The sequence below is a fragment of the Rhinolophus sinicus genome, linkage group LG11 (assembly GCF_036562045.2).
Source record: "Rhinolophus sinicus isolate RSC01 linkage group LG11, ASM3656204v1, whole genome shotgun sequence".
NCBI lineage: Eukaryota > Metazoa > Chordata > Mammalia > Chiroptera > Rhinolophidae > Rhinolophus > Rhinolophus sinicus.
In genome coordinates, this window is record NC_133760.1 from 63347016 (window position 1) to 63362643 (window position 15628).

The 15628-nt window shown below is 42.4% G+C and overlaps 1 protein-coding gene across 1 annotated transcript in view; it reads right to left on the reverse strand.

Annotated features, from left to right (window-relative positions):
- Positions 1-365: 365 nt before the first annotated feature.
- Positions 366-15628, reverse strand: part of EXOC4 (exocyst complex component 4) — a 635560-nt gene continuing 620297 nt past the window's right edge. Inside the window, exon 18 of the mRNA XM_019750984.2 lies at positions 366-1855. Within this exon, the coding sequence (XP_019606543.1) occupies positions 1618-1855 (238 nt within the window). The 3' untranslated portion in view covers positions 366-1617. The remainder of the gene's footprint in view (positions 1856-15628) is intronic.

Sequence of the window (15628 nt, forward strand, 5' to 3'; positions counted from 1 at the left end):
CAATTCAAGTTGGCTGTATTTGAGTTTTTCTTCCTAAGCTATTTGAGACATAAATTAATGACTGTCAGGCAGAGAAAACACTCAGGCTGGAATGAGGTCCTGGAGAGGGCTGGGGCCCCTGGGAATGAGGTCTCTCAGCAGAGGGCAGTAATTCCAGGTGGAGGGTGCCCTCAGATTCTGTATAACTGGCTGTCTCAGGACTCGGGCTGTGGGAGGTCAGACTGGTTCCCATGTTCTGTCCTATTAAAGGCTCAGGAGTTTCACTGTTGTCTAGTATCAGCCCCACACTTCCCAGCACTGGGCACATATCAGGCCCTCAGGAAACATTTGCTGAATAAAGACCGCAAGGAAAACAGTACACAACATTGAAGCTTCTCAAACATTTTTTTAATTTTCTGTTTTTCTCCCCAAGATCACAGTTAGGTTGTACAAACGGGTGTAACATTCTGGACCCGTAGGGTGTGAGGAATGACTGTGTGGGGTCCAAGTCTTCTTGTTCTCTTTTCCACATGGTTTCAAGGCAGCATGTTGTTCTTCTGGGACATATCAACCATGAGTAGCAAGAGCAATTGGGGACCTGGGGACAGTGGTGAGGCCCAGTGTTCCAGGAGCAGTGAGCGCTCACACCACCCAAGGGCACTTCAGAAGCGCAGCGGGTGGGTGTGAGAGGAGGCATGTCACAGCTGTCCCACCTTCCTTGCATTCAGCTGAGCAGACCTGGGCTACTTTCTAAGGTGAGAAAGACCCAGGGGCTTGTAAGGAGAGTAAACAAGCATCTAAGAATCATTCACACCCGGACAATGTTTCAAGTGAGATGAAACGTTCTCTAACCATTATTTTCTCTTGGAAAGGAGAGAGGTAAAATCAAAAAAGGGATTGGATCACCCTGTATGCTTCCATTTTTGTCATTAATTTGATGGCTCTTGGTTTTGATTATGGCAGAAATAAAAACAAAAAGGCAATATACGAACTTATAACCTGTGTCTGAGCTGCTGCGTACAAACCTCTCCCAGGGATTAACATAAAAGGACTGTTTCCCCTTGGTCCTGACGAGGTCCTGTCTTGGTTAGGGAAGTTTGTTGGAAACTCCAGCCATCTGAGAAGCCATTGTTTGGATCTTGGCAACAGAGACAGAGATCAGTGCACATACACTTATTTCATTGAATTGTTAACTGACAAGGTTGAGAGAGAAAAAAAAAATCCTACATATAATGGAGCAGAACCCGATGAAGCGACTTTAGGAAGGGACTGAAATGTAGGCAGCAGGCCACTTTCCAGACTGTTGGGCATTAGTAATCTGTGCATTTATTTTTTTCAGAGTCCAGTTTAACACATCCTCCCCCCATCCCACCCTAGTCCCTGTGAAATCCACTGCATTAAAGTACATGTTAAATCAAAATAGTCAGTACTGCAAAGTCCCTTTATATGAGAGTTTATATGAGAAGCCAAAACTAGAGAGAAAAAAGATCCTTACACCTTCTCTCCACTAAAGCATCAGTGTAGAGAAAACTAAGTCAGCTCGGAACATACCAAATAACATACCGAAGAAAGCAGTAAGTATGACTAAGGAAACAAAAATGACCATTCCCCACCCCCGACCCCATGCGTTGCACCCCATTAAACCGTAGTTATTTTCTTATCCTTGGTGGCCTGCTTGATGGCAGCCTGCTCGCAGATGATTTCCTTGAGTCGCTGCAGCCTCATGTTCTGCGTGGTCTGGTCTCCCACCCCCGTCTGACTTCGGTGCAGCAAAGTCAGGGCGTGGATGTACTCCAGCTCCGTGTACTTCACGCCCTGGTCCACCACGAGGTTCAGGAGCTCATCGGCCGTGTTGTATAACATCTCGTAATACTGCCTGCGGGAGGAAGACAGAGCGCGCTCACCATCTCCACTGCCAGCGGTGTACGTGTGGTTTGAGTGGTAACGAACACGCCGCTTATACAGTACTGCGCTTACTTATTCCATAAACGTTTATTGATCACGAGGCATTGTTTTCGGCCCTATGGATAGAATGGAGAACAAGACAGACCCGATTGCTGCCCTCGTGGAGCTCGCTGGAGCGCGCTGCAGGAGAGTAACTCCACACAAAGACCCAGGGAGACCTCACACCTTTCAGAGTCTCAGTTCACTCAAGACTTTCTCCTAGTTCTGCATTTACCTCAGGAGATCCAAAGAAAGAGAAGTAGGGGTATGGAACCAAGCGGAAGCAAAACAATCATCTGGCGGGCACTGCCCACAGTTTTTGTCTCATTCAATCCCTCATCCATTCACTCCTTCACTGGAGGCTCTGTGAAAAACACGGTTTTCTACTCCGTTAAGAGGTAGTTCTTAGGGTTATTGGAAGACTTAATGAATCCATATGGAGCACTTAGAACGGTGCCCAACACAATTATACGTGCTCCATAAGCATTAACTATTATTAGTAGCAATATAATATTAATAGCAACGTACCAATAGCAATCGCTATTAGTATATAATGACGAGCAAGACGTAGCCTCTTTCCTCAAATAGCTCAGAGGCAAGTAGGAAAGGTAATGAAAAGCAGCGAGATAATGACTGCATTTCTGTTGACAAGTTAATTCCCGTGTAGTGTCATTTACCCTCACTGCACCTCGCAGATACGGAACCGGAAAGGACAGAGAAGTTGGAAGCCTTGCCCGGTGTCACAACGACAGTGAGTGACTGTGCCAGGACATGAACCCAGGTTTCTGACTCTAAGTGCGATACTCCTTTTTCACGGACACAGTCAAGAAGAGGGTTCCAAGTGCCTCGAGTGAGGTGTAAATGCTATGAATTTATAGCGGAGGAAGAAGACATCACGCCACGCTGAGGGGAGGCTGAGGGATGAAGGAAGACTTCATATGGCGTAGGATATAGTCAGGCAGGGCTTCCAGGAAGGAAATTCTAGAATAGGGGAAAAGAGAAGGGCACGAGCAACGGCAGGGAAGAGTAGCCGGTTCGCCTGGGAGTGGTGGGAAAAGGCAGTTAAAGCCAGAAGGTGGAGGGCTTGACATCAGGCTGGTTAAGTCACTACAGAACTTTAGCGTAGTTCCGTCAAGGTTCCCCACCCGCCAAGGTTCTGCTGAGAGCAGAGGCACCATTCCAAGTTGTGCATCTGGAAGACTAACGTGACAGTGGTATGTAGAATGGCCTGGGAGGACACCAGTTGTAATTCTAGCAAAAGCCATCTGGCTTCAAGGCCATTGGTCTGAGTGGTGGAGAGAAGAGCAGGGCCTGTAAGGGAAACGTGCACTAGAGTGACTTTTCAATGCAGAGAGAAGGTGAGGTGGGAGCCACCTGCCTGCTTAAACCCAGCATTGTGCCACTACTCTCCCTCACGGAGCCTACGAGATGGGCTCTGAGGCCATGACTCGCACAGTGACTACAAATTACCCAGGAGGTAAAGTTCAGCGCAGGGTCTGAGCCAGCAATGCTATCACAGCTGGCCAGCCAAAGGACAGAGGAACCTTCCAGAAGATAGCGAAGCCTCCCAGAGGACAGAGGAACCTTCCAGAGAAGGACAGAGGAACCTTCCAGAGAAGGACAGAGGAACCTTCCAGAAAAGGACAGAGGAACCTTCCAGAAGACAGAGGGACAGAGGAACCTCCCGGAGAAGGACAGAGGAAACTTCCCAAGTTTACTTCCTTCTCTCTTCCTGACAGGAAAGGCAGCTTCACCAGGATTGAGGGGCCCGAACAAGGCAGGGGCCCCGAGGCATCTCTGGGGCTGAAAGGATCTTGCCGATCTAAGAGGATCATTTGTTCAGAAATCTCATACTGTTGGGCTCTGTTGGGCTCGGGGCATTGGATTTGTTTCCTCATCAGCATCTTGAAAAGAAGAACATCCTAGGGGAGAAGCAAGCCATCCTTGTGGCGAGGAATACATTCTGGGAGGTTCACAGGAACCTTTTTGAAGCTTCATATTTAGCATAAAATCCATGTGAACTACTCCTATTCTGTAACACACCTGTTGCAATTTAAAAAGAACATACTATTTTTTTAAAAAGCCTCATTCTGTAGGAAGAGGCATCACATTTATCCTGCGGCTTCATTTGTCCTCCATTGCTTTTTGTCTGTTTTGAGAAATGAGGCCCCTGCTCATCGAATTGTGCTTCCCTGAGATGCACAGGTGAGCAAGCGAGCTGTCCATTTACAGAACTAGCTAAGTATGCATTAAAAAATATTGCTCAAGAAGCACACACGTTCAAATCTAGATTGGCCAACGTAGCCTCTTTCCTCAAATAGGAAGAGTTTGGGGCCCATGTTTCTGCCAAAGCAAGAACGCACCTGGTAGCTGCATTCTAGACTGGTGGTTCTCAAACTGTCGAGTGCCTGGGCAGCTAATGAAAAATGCAGATTCCTGAGGCCCCAGACCCAGACACTGTCATTCCCAAAGGATTTGAACCAGCTAGGACTCTGCGTCCTCAGTCTGTCTGGTGTGGGAATAGTTACGAAACCATTCCCATCTCCTTGAACCAAGGACATAAAAGCATTAAGGAAGGAGATAGAAGCCATAAGCGGGTTGTGATGCTTTTCAATGAGATAAAACCAAAAGAATTGGGTTTCTTTGTATTATGATGCTGATACTCTCATCATTTATCTTAAGAAGTAACACTGAACCCATCAGACCAGATGAAATTGGATTTCTCTGGAAAAACCTGATGAACTGTTTCCAGAGGTAAATTGCTGGTTTTCTATAGAGACCACTGTTCCATGCTGGGAGCAAACAACAAAACAAAGATGCCTGGATTTCTAGTCCTGGAACCTCCTGTGTGATAAGTGATAAAGAGCATGTCACTTAAGTCCTATTGTTTCAATATCCTCTGTGCAATGAAGACCTTTATAAATCCCAGAATGACACTCTCAAGTGGACTGAGAGATGAAAAGAGTCTTCAAGCGCCTTGGATAAACAGTGCCCCAGAATTGCAAGGCTGAGTTATTAAACAAAATAGACAGGTAACTGATGGTGCATTTTCTATAGTTAGGGAAAAAAATTCCCCATAACCATGATGATATATTAGATCATAAAGAAACATAAATATTTAAAGACAGAATGAACATTCATTCATCTTTCAGAATAGTACCCAGTTGCAAAGACTATACTAAAATCAGCACATCAACGGTTAGACTTGGAGGTGGAGACAGGGTGCTACAAGGTGCCTTAAGGAGAAAATAGGAAAATGCCCTGAACTACACACTTAGGTTGAGCTTCCATGATAAACACTGACATGCTGAAATAAAATCATGTCACCTAATTGGGATAAGTAATTTATCAGCACTTATGGAGGCCCCAGGAAAATGAAAGCTTGATTTTTGTCATCAAGCATTAAAATAGCAGCCATGGTTTCCAGGGTACCACATTTTACAGTAGACAGCACTTGACTTAGCTGCCTGGATGGGATCGGTTAACACACAGTTGATTTAGACCTTTTCTAGCTCATGACTTGTGGAGCAAGTCTCTTCATAGCCCATAATTAATAGCCCATAAAGGGCCCATTGCCAGACATGGACCAAATATCCTGTTCTGGAAACCAGGGTCCCATGTCACCCTGATGGGTGGAACATTCTGTGAGAGGTGGCTCTCCACTCATTGTTTCTCTCACCCTTTGTTGTCTTTGGGCACACATTACTATTAATAATAATATCTAACTTTTAGGTGCACGAACATAATCAGCACTTTGGGGTAGGTACTGCAGTCACCCACGACTTACAGATGAGCAAACTGAGCTTTAGAGAGTCTGAGCGATGTGTCTAAGGCCTCAAAATGAAGGACGTGGAACTCTGGACTCACTCCAAAGCCACCAGAATACAGAAATATCTGAAAATGTAAAAAGCCATAGTACTAATTTCAAACGATAGTTATACAGCTAATTCACTTTTAGTCATGATTTAGGAAATAGTAGTTTAATATAATTCACATACTGACTCAACTCTCTGCCTTCTATTGTAATGAAACAAGCCAGTATTGTGGCAATTCAAAATTCATTTATACGCTTTGCCGTTATATTTGAGTACCACTGGATTTGATCTGGGAATTCAGTGCTCTAAACCAAAAATAATGAAGGCATGTGGTAAATTCAGCATTCAGGAGTTACAGGAAAGCTGTTTGGCTTTTTCAATCATTTTGTCACCTCTCTTTATTTCTCCTGGTTTTGTCCCTCTATGGTGGTAATGGACAAGGTGAGCTTTCTTTCCAAAAGTTGGCCGTCCTTCTGATTCATTACTTCCTTGAGGAAGGGAGATAATTAAGTAATTTCATTGTAAAGACTTTTTCATCTAGTCCTTCCTGAGATAAGGATATAATAGTATTACTATCAACAAGAGAATTAGGCTCTGAAGCTGACTTCTTAAATGTAAGTTTCAAAGGAAGAAAAATTTACCTGAGTATAGCTTGGTATTGATTGCTGCTCCCAAAATTCCTATTAGCCAACAGTTGCAGCATTTTGAACTTAAATAAAAACCCAATAGGAGGTAGTTCACTAAATTGTCAGGAAAATATTCAAATCCTGTTTTCTTGTTCACTCAATGGTACATATGATAATAAGCAGGGAAAGAGAAAAGAAAGAAACTGAATAATCTATAAACTAGATAATCATCCTATAAATAATTGAGAGGTAGTTACAGTGGAAAGACTTAGCGAAGTAAATAAATACTCAAGAGATCAACTAAATTCAGACTCTGGTTAAGTCTTTGATTCCCCACTTAACCAGCTGTGTGACCTTGGGCAAGTGCTGGCAGCTCTTGGGACCCCTGCTTCCCAGATGAAACACAAAGAGGTTACAGCAGATGCTGTGTAAGCACTGGCGGTTTTGGATTTTAAAATCTTTAGAGAATGTTCTGCTTGGTCCTTTAATTAACATCCTGGGCTACCACATCAGAAGCAGCTGATGTTGGTTTTCCCCAAGCCATTACTGTAAGATGTACTACTGAGTGATCTGAAAACATTCTGAACAAGTGTAAACTTAGCTCGGCCATACTTTCCAGACCGAAAATAAAATGGATGGTAATCTCGTGTGTCAGAAGAATAAATTAGTTTATTAAAAAATATAATATAATGGCTCTGATTTGTCTTCCCCTTCAAAGAGCTTATAGACACAATTGAAAATTCTAATTTGAAATAATTGAAGTTACTACCATTCCGGGAATAAGAAAACTAAGGTAGAGAAAAGCTAAATAATTTTTAGAGAGTTAGGGGCAGAATTAAATTTCTATTCTATATGGGGATCGTTTTTAACACTCTTGAGAATAGATTGTGCAGGTTTTTGTTCTGAGCAGGACACTCCAGGATAGAAGTAAAGTACAGTCTTTAGAAAAGACAGTGAGGAAATTCCCTCAGCTGGTGGCAACAGAAAATCACTCAAGAGGTAAAGAGAGTCAGGGCGTGCATGGGCTTCTTTGATTGGTCCTGTACCCCCATCTTCTTTATATACCGTGACACACACACTCACCACTGCCCTTCCACAAGGGCACTGTGCTTAAATGGCAGTTACCTATTGTATGGCTTCTGATAGTCCCCAGGCTTTAGCAGTCCTGGGGGATGTCTCTCCTGGGGAGAGGTTAACTGTTAAAGTCATTTGTGTCCATCTTGCTCAGGAACGTAACCTGATATTTGGATGGCAGCAGCTAGAGCCTTGCTTTATTCCTCTTTAAAAAAAAAAAATACAACCACTGAAAACCAAAAAATTCCTCCGAGACCCATGTCTTCTGAGATGATGACCCTCTCCCAAGCTCAGTTACTGAAAAGGGAAGACAATTTCTTTTTGTTCCCTGAGCGAGAAACTTTGCTCCCCACCTTGGGAACGCATTCGAAATTTATAAAGATCTATGGTTGAAATTTCCTCCTTGACAACGTAAGGATTCATATGTCACTCTCTGCTCCATCAGATAATTTTTTAAATTTAAGTTTTCTACAACAGGGCTGGAGGGAGAGCTGCATTTTAAATTCCGTACAATTAAAGCTGTGTCTCTTTGGTCTGGCGCTGCCTTTGGTCAAACCCCAATTGCATGAATAATTATTCAGTCCATTAAGAAGTCTGCTCAAGTCCGTCTCCCATCTTGAAGGTTTTAATAAATATTGATCAGGCACGTTTCTGTTTGCACTTTGTCAAAGCAATTCTGATGGATTCATCTTCTGATGTTATCAAATAATGAAATATGAAAGAGTGAATAGAATTACCCTCTTGTTCTGTGATTTTTTATTTAGGTCCTTCATTTTACTTTCAGAATTGTGTTTGTCTCATACTCCTGTAAATGTTCTTTTGATTATGAAAAGGTAAGACCAGGTTAAGCAGGGCTGTGCTGTGCTGAATATCACTTTAGAGAGTGTTTTCCATTAAAAAATATTATTTAATAGCATGGGTTGATAAAAGGACATAGTATCATGTACTCTGGTAGCCCCAAAGCTTCATTTTGTTCACCCATTAGCACAAGGCCCTTTTGTTGGGGATTATCTAATATACTATATATTTCTTAGATTAGCAATCTGGGAAACTGCTGAGACACGCTGAATAAAAATAATTCAGAAGCCCTGTGGCTTTTCCAGTTTTAAGTAATGAAATGGAATGATCAACTTTTCAATAAATAATGCAAAGGATTTCTTCAAAGGATAACCTAGTATTATTATTACTAATGCTTAGGAAGTTCTATTAATAACATTTGCAATGCAAACATAACATAGAAAGCTAGAGTCCTTGCTGCAAGAAGCTTCTTTTATCGACAAAAACACACACAAAAAACCCAGTCCAAGTCCAGATCAAAGGTATCTAAGGCACTAGGCAAACGTTTTAATTTAAATAAGATAAATCTTGGGCTTGCCAGCCAACGGCCTGCCCCTCCTGCTCCTCTCCCTCGGTACATGGGAAGGGAGAAAAGAGCTGGAGGACCCTGGGCAAGGTACAGAAACCACGGTTTTGGTCCCAAGCGACGACCAGAGTTACTGATGGGGAGAAGCGAAGGGTAACAGGGGTTGGGTTTCTGTATTTACAACATGGGGATTCGTCTCTACCTGTGGGGAGCAAGGACAGTGTGGAAAGATAGGCACGGACTGCATGGCGTTGATGGGAGAACACGCCCATTTGAGCATTATGCCAACGAGGCCAAGGTAATGGATTGATTCTGCTAGGTGCCAGTTAGTTCTCTTCTTCAGTCATTGACTCTGCCCATAGCCAGCTAGCTGCCAAGTGTGTTAAGCCAACGACTGGGTGAGGTTGAATGGATAGTTCACTGCAAGCCTTTGTCACTGCCAGGGATACTTAAGAGGCAAAGACTGCTATTTAGCCATCAGTTCACTGAGTTTGTCAAACCTTGACTCCTGACCTTTGGATGCTGGTTAGGAACCCTAGTATACGTTTCTATATTGTCACAGGGGATTGCTCTACTTTGCTGAGACAGAAGACCATATCCTTTAGGGCTAATGGGCAAGAAAGAAAATAGTTTTGGCAGAGAAACCAAAAAATCAGCAGATAATTTGAAAAGTGTGAGCATATTCAAATCAGTAGGTCCCAATGGCAAACACTCAGTATATTTACTGAACCCTTACGGTTACTTATGAAAGAGAGAACACCTAACTAAAGCAAAGCTATGAAATGAGCCCCCTGAGATTCAAGGACATGTGACTCAGGATGTCAGTTAGAAAAACAATAGACTACATCATCAGAAGCTAATGGAAATATGTACAATATCCAGCAGGGTTTAATTAAAGACCCAAATACTCTGACAAATGTGATGGATAGCTTTGGGTAGCAGTGTGAATTTGGTGGATGAAAAGCCACTGTGGCTGATATATATTTGGATGTCAGTGAACCATTTTATAGAGTGCCTCTAAAAAAATATTACTAGCAAAAGAGAATTTATCCTGAATGGCCACCCGAGAGGACACAGGCTGAAAAACAAACAAAGGGTAATGAGAAAGGCGAATCAACAGATTCAGAAGAGAACGTATTTGACAAATGCTAAGGACACTGGCTTATAACTGATCTCACTTAATACCTTAATGAACGGGAAGAACACACAGAGTGGTGGAAAGGACAAATGTTACCAAATGGGCAAGGGCCGTGAACGGCAACAAAGAGAGAGAAAAACTGGAAAGGACTCCAGAGAATTTAGAATTATGAGCAGCAAATGACAAAATGAGATTCGTCTTGGGAAAACCCAAGTAAGTGAATGTGTCTGGAAGAAATTCAAACCTCCCCTATTCAATAGCTGGAAGAAACCTTAGAACAGCACTGGTGAAAAAACGGTCCATGAGGGGGTGGGGGGAGGGGTAAGCGTAAGGAATCAGAGCATTTTCTTCCTGTAGAAAAAAGTACCAGTCATAGGACAAGGAGATGATGCTAATCCTGTCTTTGTTGTACTTCATAGTTCCTCTATCGCTTTATACTATAAGCCAATTGAAAGAAAATCCGAAAGAAAACATCAAATAGGATTAAAGGGACAGTAGGTTGGCAGAAAACAGATTAAAAGAGATTCAGTCCAGTTTTTGCTCAAATGTCAGCTTATCAATAAGTGAGGTTTTCCCTGACCACCTTATCTAAAATGGTACCCACTCAATCCTCATCAAGCTTTGTCCTTTTTCTGAGCTTTACTTTTTTTTACCACTCACCTCCATCTAAAAATATATATATTTCCAAAAAATACTTTTACTATATATTTGAAAAATATATGTATATATAAAGTTAGAGACACAGCAAAATGCAGTGGTTAAGATCACGGACTCAGGAGTCAGGGGCCTGGGATCGAATCCCAGTTCCGTCTCTTACTATTTGTTTGATCTTGGGCAATTTATTAATCTCTCTGTGCCTTTTTTTTTTTTTTTTCACTCGAGAAAAGGATAGTACTACGGGGTTGTTACAAGGATCACACGATGAAGGACAGTGTCTGGGGCAGAGGAAGTGTTGCAGAAGTATAACGATTACGGAAAGAAATGTCTGCCCCTGTCCCTTCCTAGAATATAGGCTCAATGAGCACAGGGTTGGATTCCATATCATTCCTTGTTACCCCTTGGCCTGAGAACAGGGCATCTAGTGGTGTTGAATAAATCAAAAGGCATGAATCAAGTGAGAGTCAACCTAAGTGACAGAGCACAATGTAAAAAGCAGTCTGATTCTTGGACACGGGAAGGGGCGAAACTATGAATACAATAGCTGCTCCCTACCTACAACAGCGAAGCGTATTCTGAGGTAACTCGGGCAGCAGACCCTCTGTGTCTGCGATAACCAGTTGCAAACGGAAAAGGGGAGGGCGGGGAGGGAAGAGGTCTGGTTTCCACTCATGATCTGCAATCCTCAACTTTTCTTTCTTTCTCTGGTGGAACTGGACACGAATCCTCAGACATCCTTGGCCTGTCTGAACTTGTTACTTCATGTACACAAAGGGGTAAATAATATTACATCACAAGCTAAGTCTGAGGATTAAATCAAACGATAAGGTAGGACACTCGCTAGGTAAAAATGGTCGTACACATATATATACGGCAGTCAACTTTCCTTGCACTCTGTACTGGTTACGTATACACGTATTATCTTTTACTTTACCACAACTGTGTGAGGTACCATATTCTCCACATTGAAATGGCTCTTTTATTAATCCTCCCCTCTCCCCTCAGAAGAGGGGTTTCTTTTCTCTTCTTTCTTTCTCTAGGCTTAACCCTACGCCTTTGATCCCAGTCCTCCCAACGCCTTTAGGGCCCTGTTGAGGTTTTGTTTTGTTTTGTTTTGAACTCTTGTATCGAGTACCTACCCCTTTCACTGGTTCTTTCATGTCTGCCTTCAAACATCCTTATATTTCTCATATTTTGAAAACAAAACAAAGCCAAACAACAAACCCCAAACCCTTTGCGATCCTGAGTCTACTCCCTTCTTCACCATTTCTCTTCTCCTTTCACTGGTAAAGTTCTCGAAAAAAAAAAATCATTTGTATTCACTGACTGTCCCTCTAAAGCCTTCATTTTGTCTGAAACTATATTCAAAAAGGTCACGAGTGACATCCTGGTGGACAAACACTGTGGCCTTTGCTTAGTACTCTTGCCCTTGACAGTTTTCCATCCTAAACTCAACTCTCTTTGAGTCAGTTATTGAATTTCTTCTCCCAGCATCCTCAGTTTCTTTGGTTTCCTTACTGGCTCCTATCCTCTCTGCCTACCACAGGCATTCCTTCCAGTCACGCGTTGGCGCTTTGTTCTTCTCGCTTTGCTTCCCAAAGTCTTATCTGTACACGAGATGTTCTCTCTCTCTCTCTCTCTCTCTCTGGATCTGGTCTCTCAATAGATCAAAGCCTCCTTTTCACTGATTTGCAGACATTTCTGCCAGGTGTCCTTACCAGGTAACCTCCCTGACTTCCAAATTTTGCTTAAGAGAACTATAGTTTGCAAAACCTCAAAATGTCAGTATCACGTTTGAATCTTTGCTCTTTATTTCTTTTACCTGATAATTACCAGGTCTGTCATGGAAACATCTTTTACACTCATTTCTTCGTTCCAATCTTATTACCACAGATCTTAGTCCCCTCTCACTGGGTTATTACAATAATCTCCTACTGTAGTTTCTCATGGTCACAAACTCCTCCCAGACAAACCTCCGGTTCCAACTGGATCAGATCACTACTCTGTGTAAAACAGCAACAACCACTTGTGTGTCCACTCGTGCTAGTAGCACTAGATTCACACTCTCAACAGTGATACCCAAGGCCTTTTAATGACCTGGCCTCTAGTCCACATTTTCTCTCACTTTCCCCTTGCTTCAGCCTTCTAGTTAAGCCAAAACTTAGCTCCCTAATCAGTGTCCTTTGAACATACTTAGTACTTTTTGTCTTGGATTTGTGTAGCGAAAGCCTAACTGACGTTTAAGACCGCTGAAATCCCATATCCTCTATGAAGCTAGCTGAGCAATTTCCTCCTTCCCTTTTACTTACTGCATGGGTCACCCCATGTGTCATTTAAAGTAGTGTTTGTTTCTTAAGAAAAAAAAAATTAAGGTTCTTTTTGACCTGGTAATACCATAAAAAAGTTATTAGGGTATTTACTTATTAACCTCTGTGAACTTGGGAAAGTTACTTAATCCTTGTGGGCCTGTTTTCTGACCCATAAAATAAGGGTATTGCTAGTACCTACTCCTAGGGCTGTTAGGAGGATTAAATGAGTTAATATGTGTAAAGTGCTTAGAACAGTGCCTGGCACATAATACATAAGTGTTTGCTAAATAAGCAAACAAAACAAGAGAATAAACGAAAGCAAAAGGTACAAAAAGCAAACACTGCAAAGTCTCTCTCCCACTTCTGTCTCCTACCGTGTTTCCCCGAAAATAAGACCTAGCCGGACCATCAGCTATAATGTGTCTTTTGGAGCAAAAATTAATATAACACCTGGTCTTATTTTAATATAAGACTGGGTATAATATAATATAATAAATACCAGGTATAATATAATATAATACAAAATAATACTGGGTATAATATAATGTAATATAATATAATGTAATACTGGGTCTTATATTAATTTTTGCTCCAAAAGACTCATTAGAGCTGATGGTCTGGCTAGGTCTTATTTTCGGGGAAACACGGTAACCTCCCACCCGGTTTCCTTTCCTGGAGACAATCACTGTTACTAGTTTCTAGGGTATCCTTCCAAATACATTTTAGACATATACAAGCACAGCTGTGTGTGTGAGTGTGTGTGCGCACACACACAACACTTAAAGAGAAATGATGCTTACGTGCTCTTCTGTGTCTTGCTTTTTCCACTTAACAATATATCTTTGAGATGGTTTCATTTCAGTATATATCGACCTGCCTTGTTCTTAATGGCTGCAGAGAATTCACCGGTATGGATGTACCATGATATATATTTATTAACTTCTCCCAAAACGCAGCCTTCTTGACAACAAAGACTATGGCTTATAACTCTATAGCATCCTCAGTGCTTAAATAATACCTTTGAAAACTCTTTTTTTTTGTTTTATTTGTTCAACAGATATTTAAGCATCAATTATATACCAGGTAGTATATATATATATGGCAGATACTGTGAGTAAAACATGGTCTTTGCTCTCTGGAGATGCAGAGTCTGGTGTGACAGTAGCCAGGTAATTATACTAATGTGACAGTGGCTAAATAAAGGTGCAAAGGAGAGTGCAGGATCACCAGTAGGAAGGTTTTCTGGAGGAGACAGTAAGGATGAGGCAAACATGAGAGAAAGAAAGTACTGGACAAAGAAAGGAAACGGAATGTGTGAAGTGGAGGGGAAGTAGGAAGAATACTGTATTGGAGGGGAGGTGGCTACAAAGCGTTTACTTCTTTCTCACTGGAGTGCCAGGGGTATGTGGAGGGGGGACAAGAAGTTAGCAAGATAAACTGGGGCCAGATCACAAATGACCCTGTCTGTCGTGCTAAGCACTGCAGACTTCCACGGGTAGGTGGAAGAAAGGACGGATGGTGAGACTGACTTAGGGTGATTCACCTCTTATTTCACCCAGGTTATCTGACAAAGCAGTTACCATCTGTTAGTACCAGGATTTAATGAATGTAGAAGAGACATAGTCTCAGAACAACAGGTGTATGCTTTCTTTTATGAGGAAGTCACAATCTCACAACTTGGTCATTAGTTTCCTAATTTGCCATGGATGAGGCCAGTCTAGCTTCAGGTTACCCGCTGGCATTTGGAAACTAAGGCTGGAAGAGGAATGTGAAGACAGAGGATCTTAGAAAGAAGTCAGACATGATGACAAGTGTGTTTTAGAGGCAGGGTGGAGGACGGACAGTCTGAGAAGCAAGTGCACCTTCAGGCTGTCGGACGATCCGGCCTACGCTTGGTTTGCTGGATTCTCCTGTCAGGACGTATTGGTCTTTAGGTTTCCTCACACCTCATGTTCCCAAGCTTGTAGTTGTACACAAGCAACCTCAAGGGCAGAGAAGGGTGCCAACATTTCAGCAGGAAAACACGCCCAGGCTCAAACCTCTAGGACCTTCCATTCAGGTCAACACTGGCAACAACTGTTACCACACACACAGCTGGACTGTGATGAGGGAGAGAGGAAAGAGGAGGCAGGTGGTAAGAACAGAAGAAAGCAGAGCAAGGCAGGGGGAGCGGGGACGAGTTTTATAATACTATTCCCAGTGTCATACATGGTAGGCTTGATAACCTCAGTTTGGCAGATACATAGAGGGTCTGGGAAGAAGGTCACGAGGCTTCCTGTGACTGACAGTAGATTAAACCCCTGTCCCTTTGATTCTCTACGACAGCGATCATGAGCTTCTGGGATCACTGGTAACTCGGAGCACCACTTACATAGTGAGAACTTACAACAGATTCTTAATGTTAGAAATGGGAGTTAAGTCTGGGGAGGGTGTCTGCAAGAAAATGAGATGTCATAGGATAAAATCAACCACAGGAAAATATAGTCTGCGAGTCAGCAGAAAAGCATCAGGCATTGAGGGCCAGAATAGCATGTTTTTTTTTTTTTTTTTAAACTGACCGTTTCCATAGGGCTGAGACTGCTCAATAATGCTGCTTTCCTAAATCTATAAGCAAAGAAAAGGGCCTTTGATGGGGAAAATATATATATAGCATTTGCATTCTTTTTTTTAGGAGGAAAAAAAGTATCAGATTTGAAAGACCTCCAGAAAGGGCAATGTTGTGT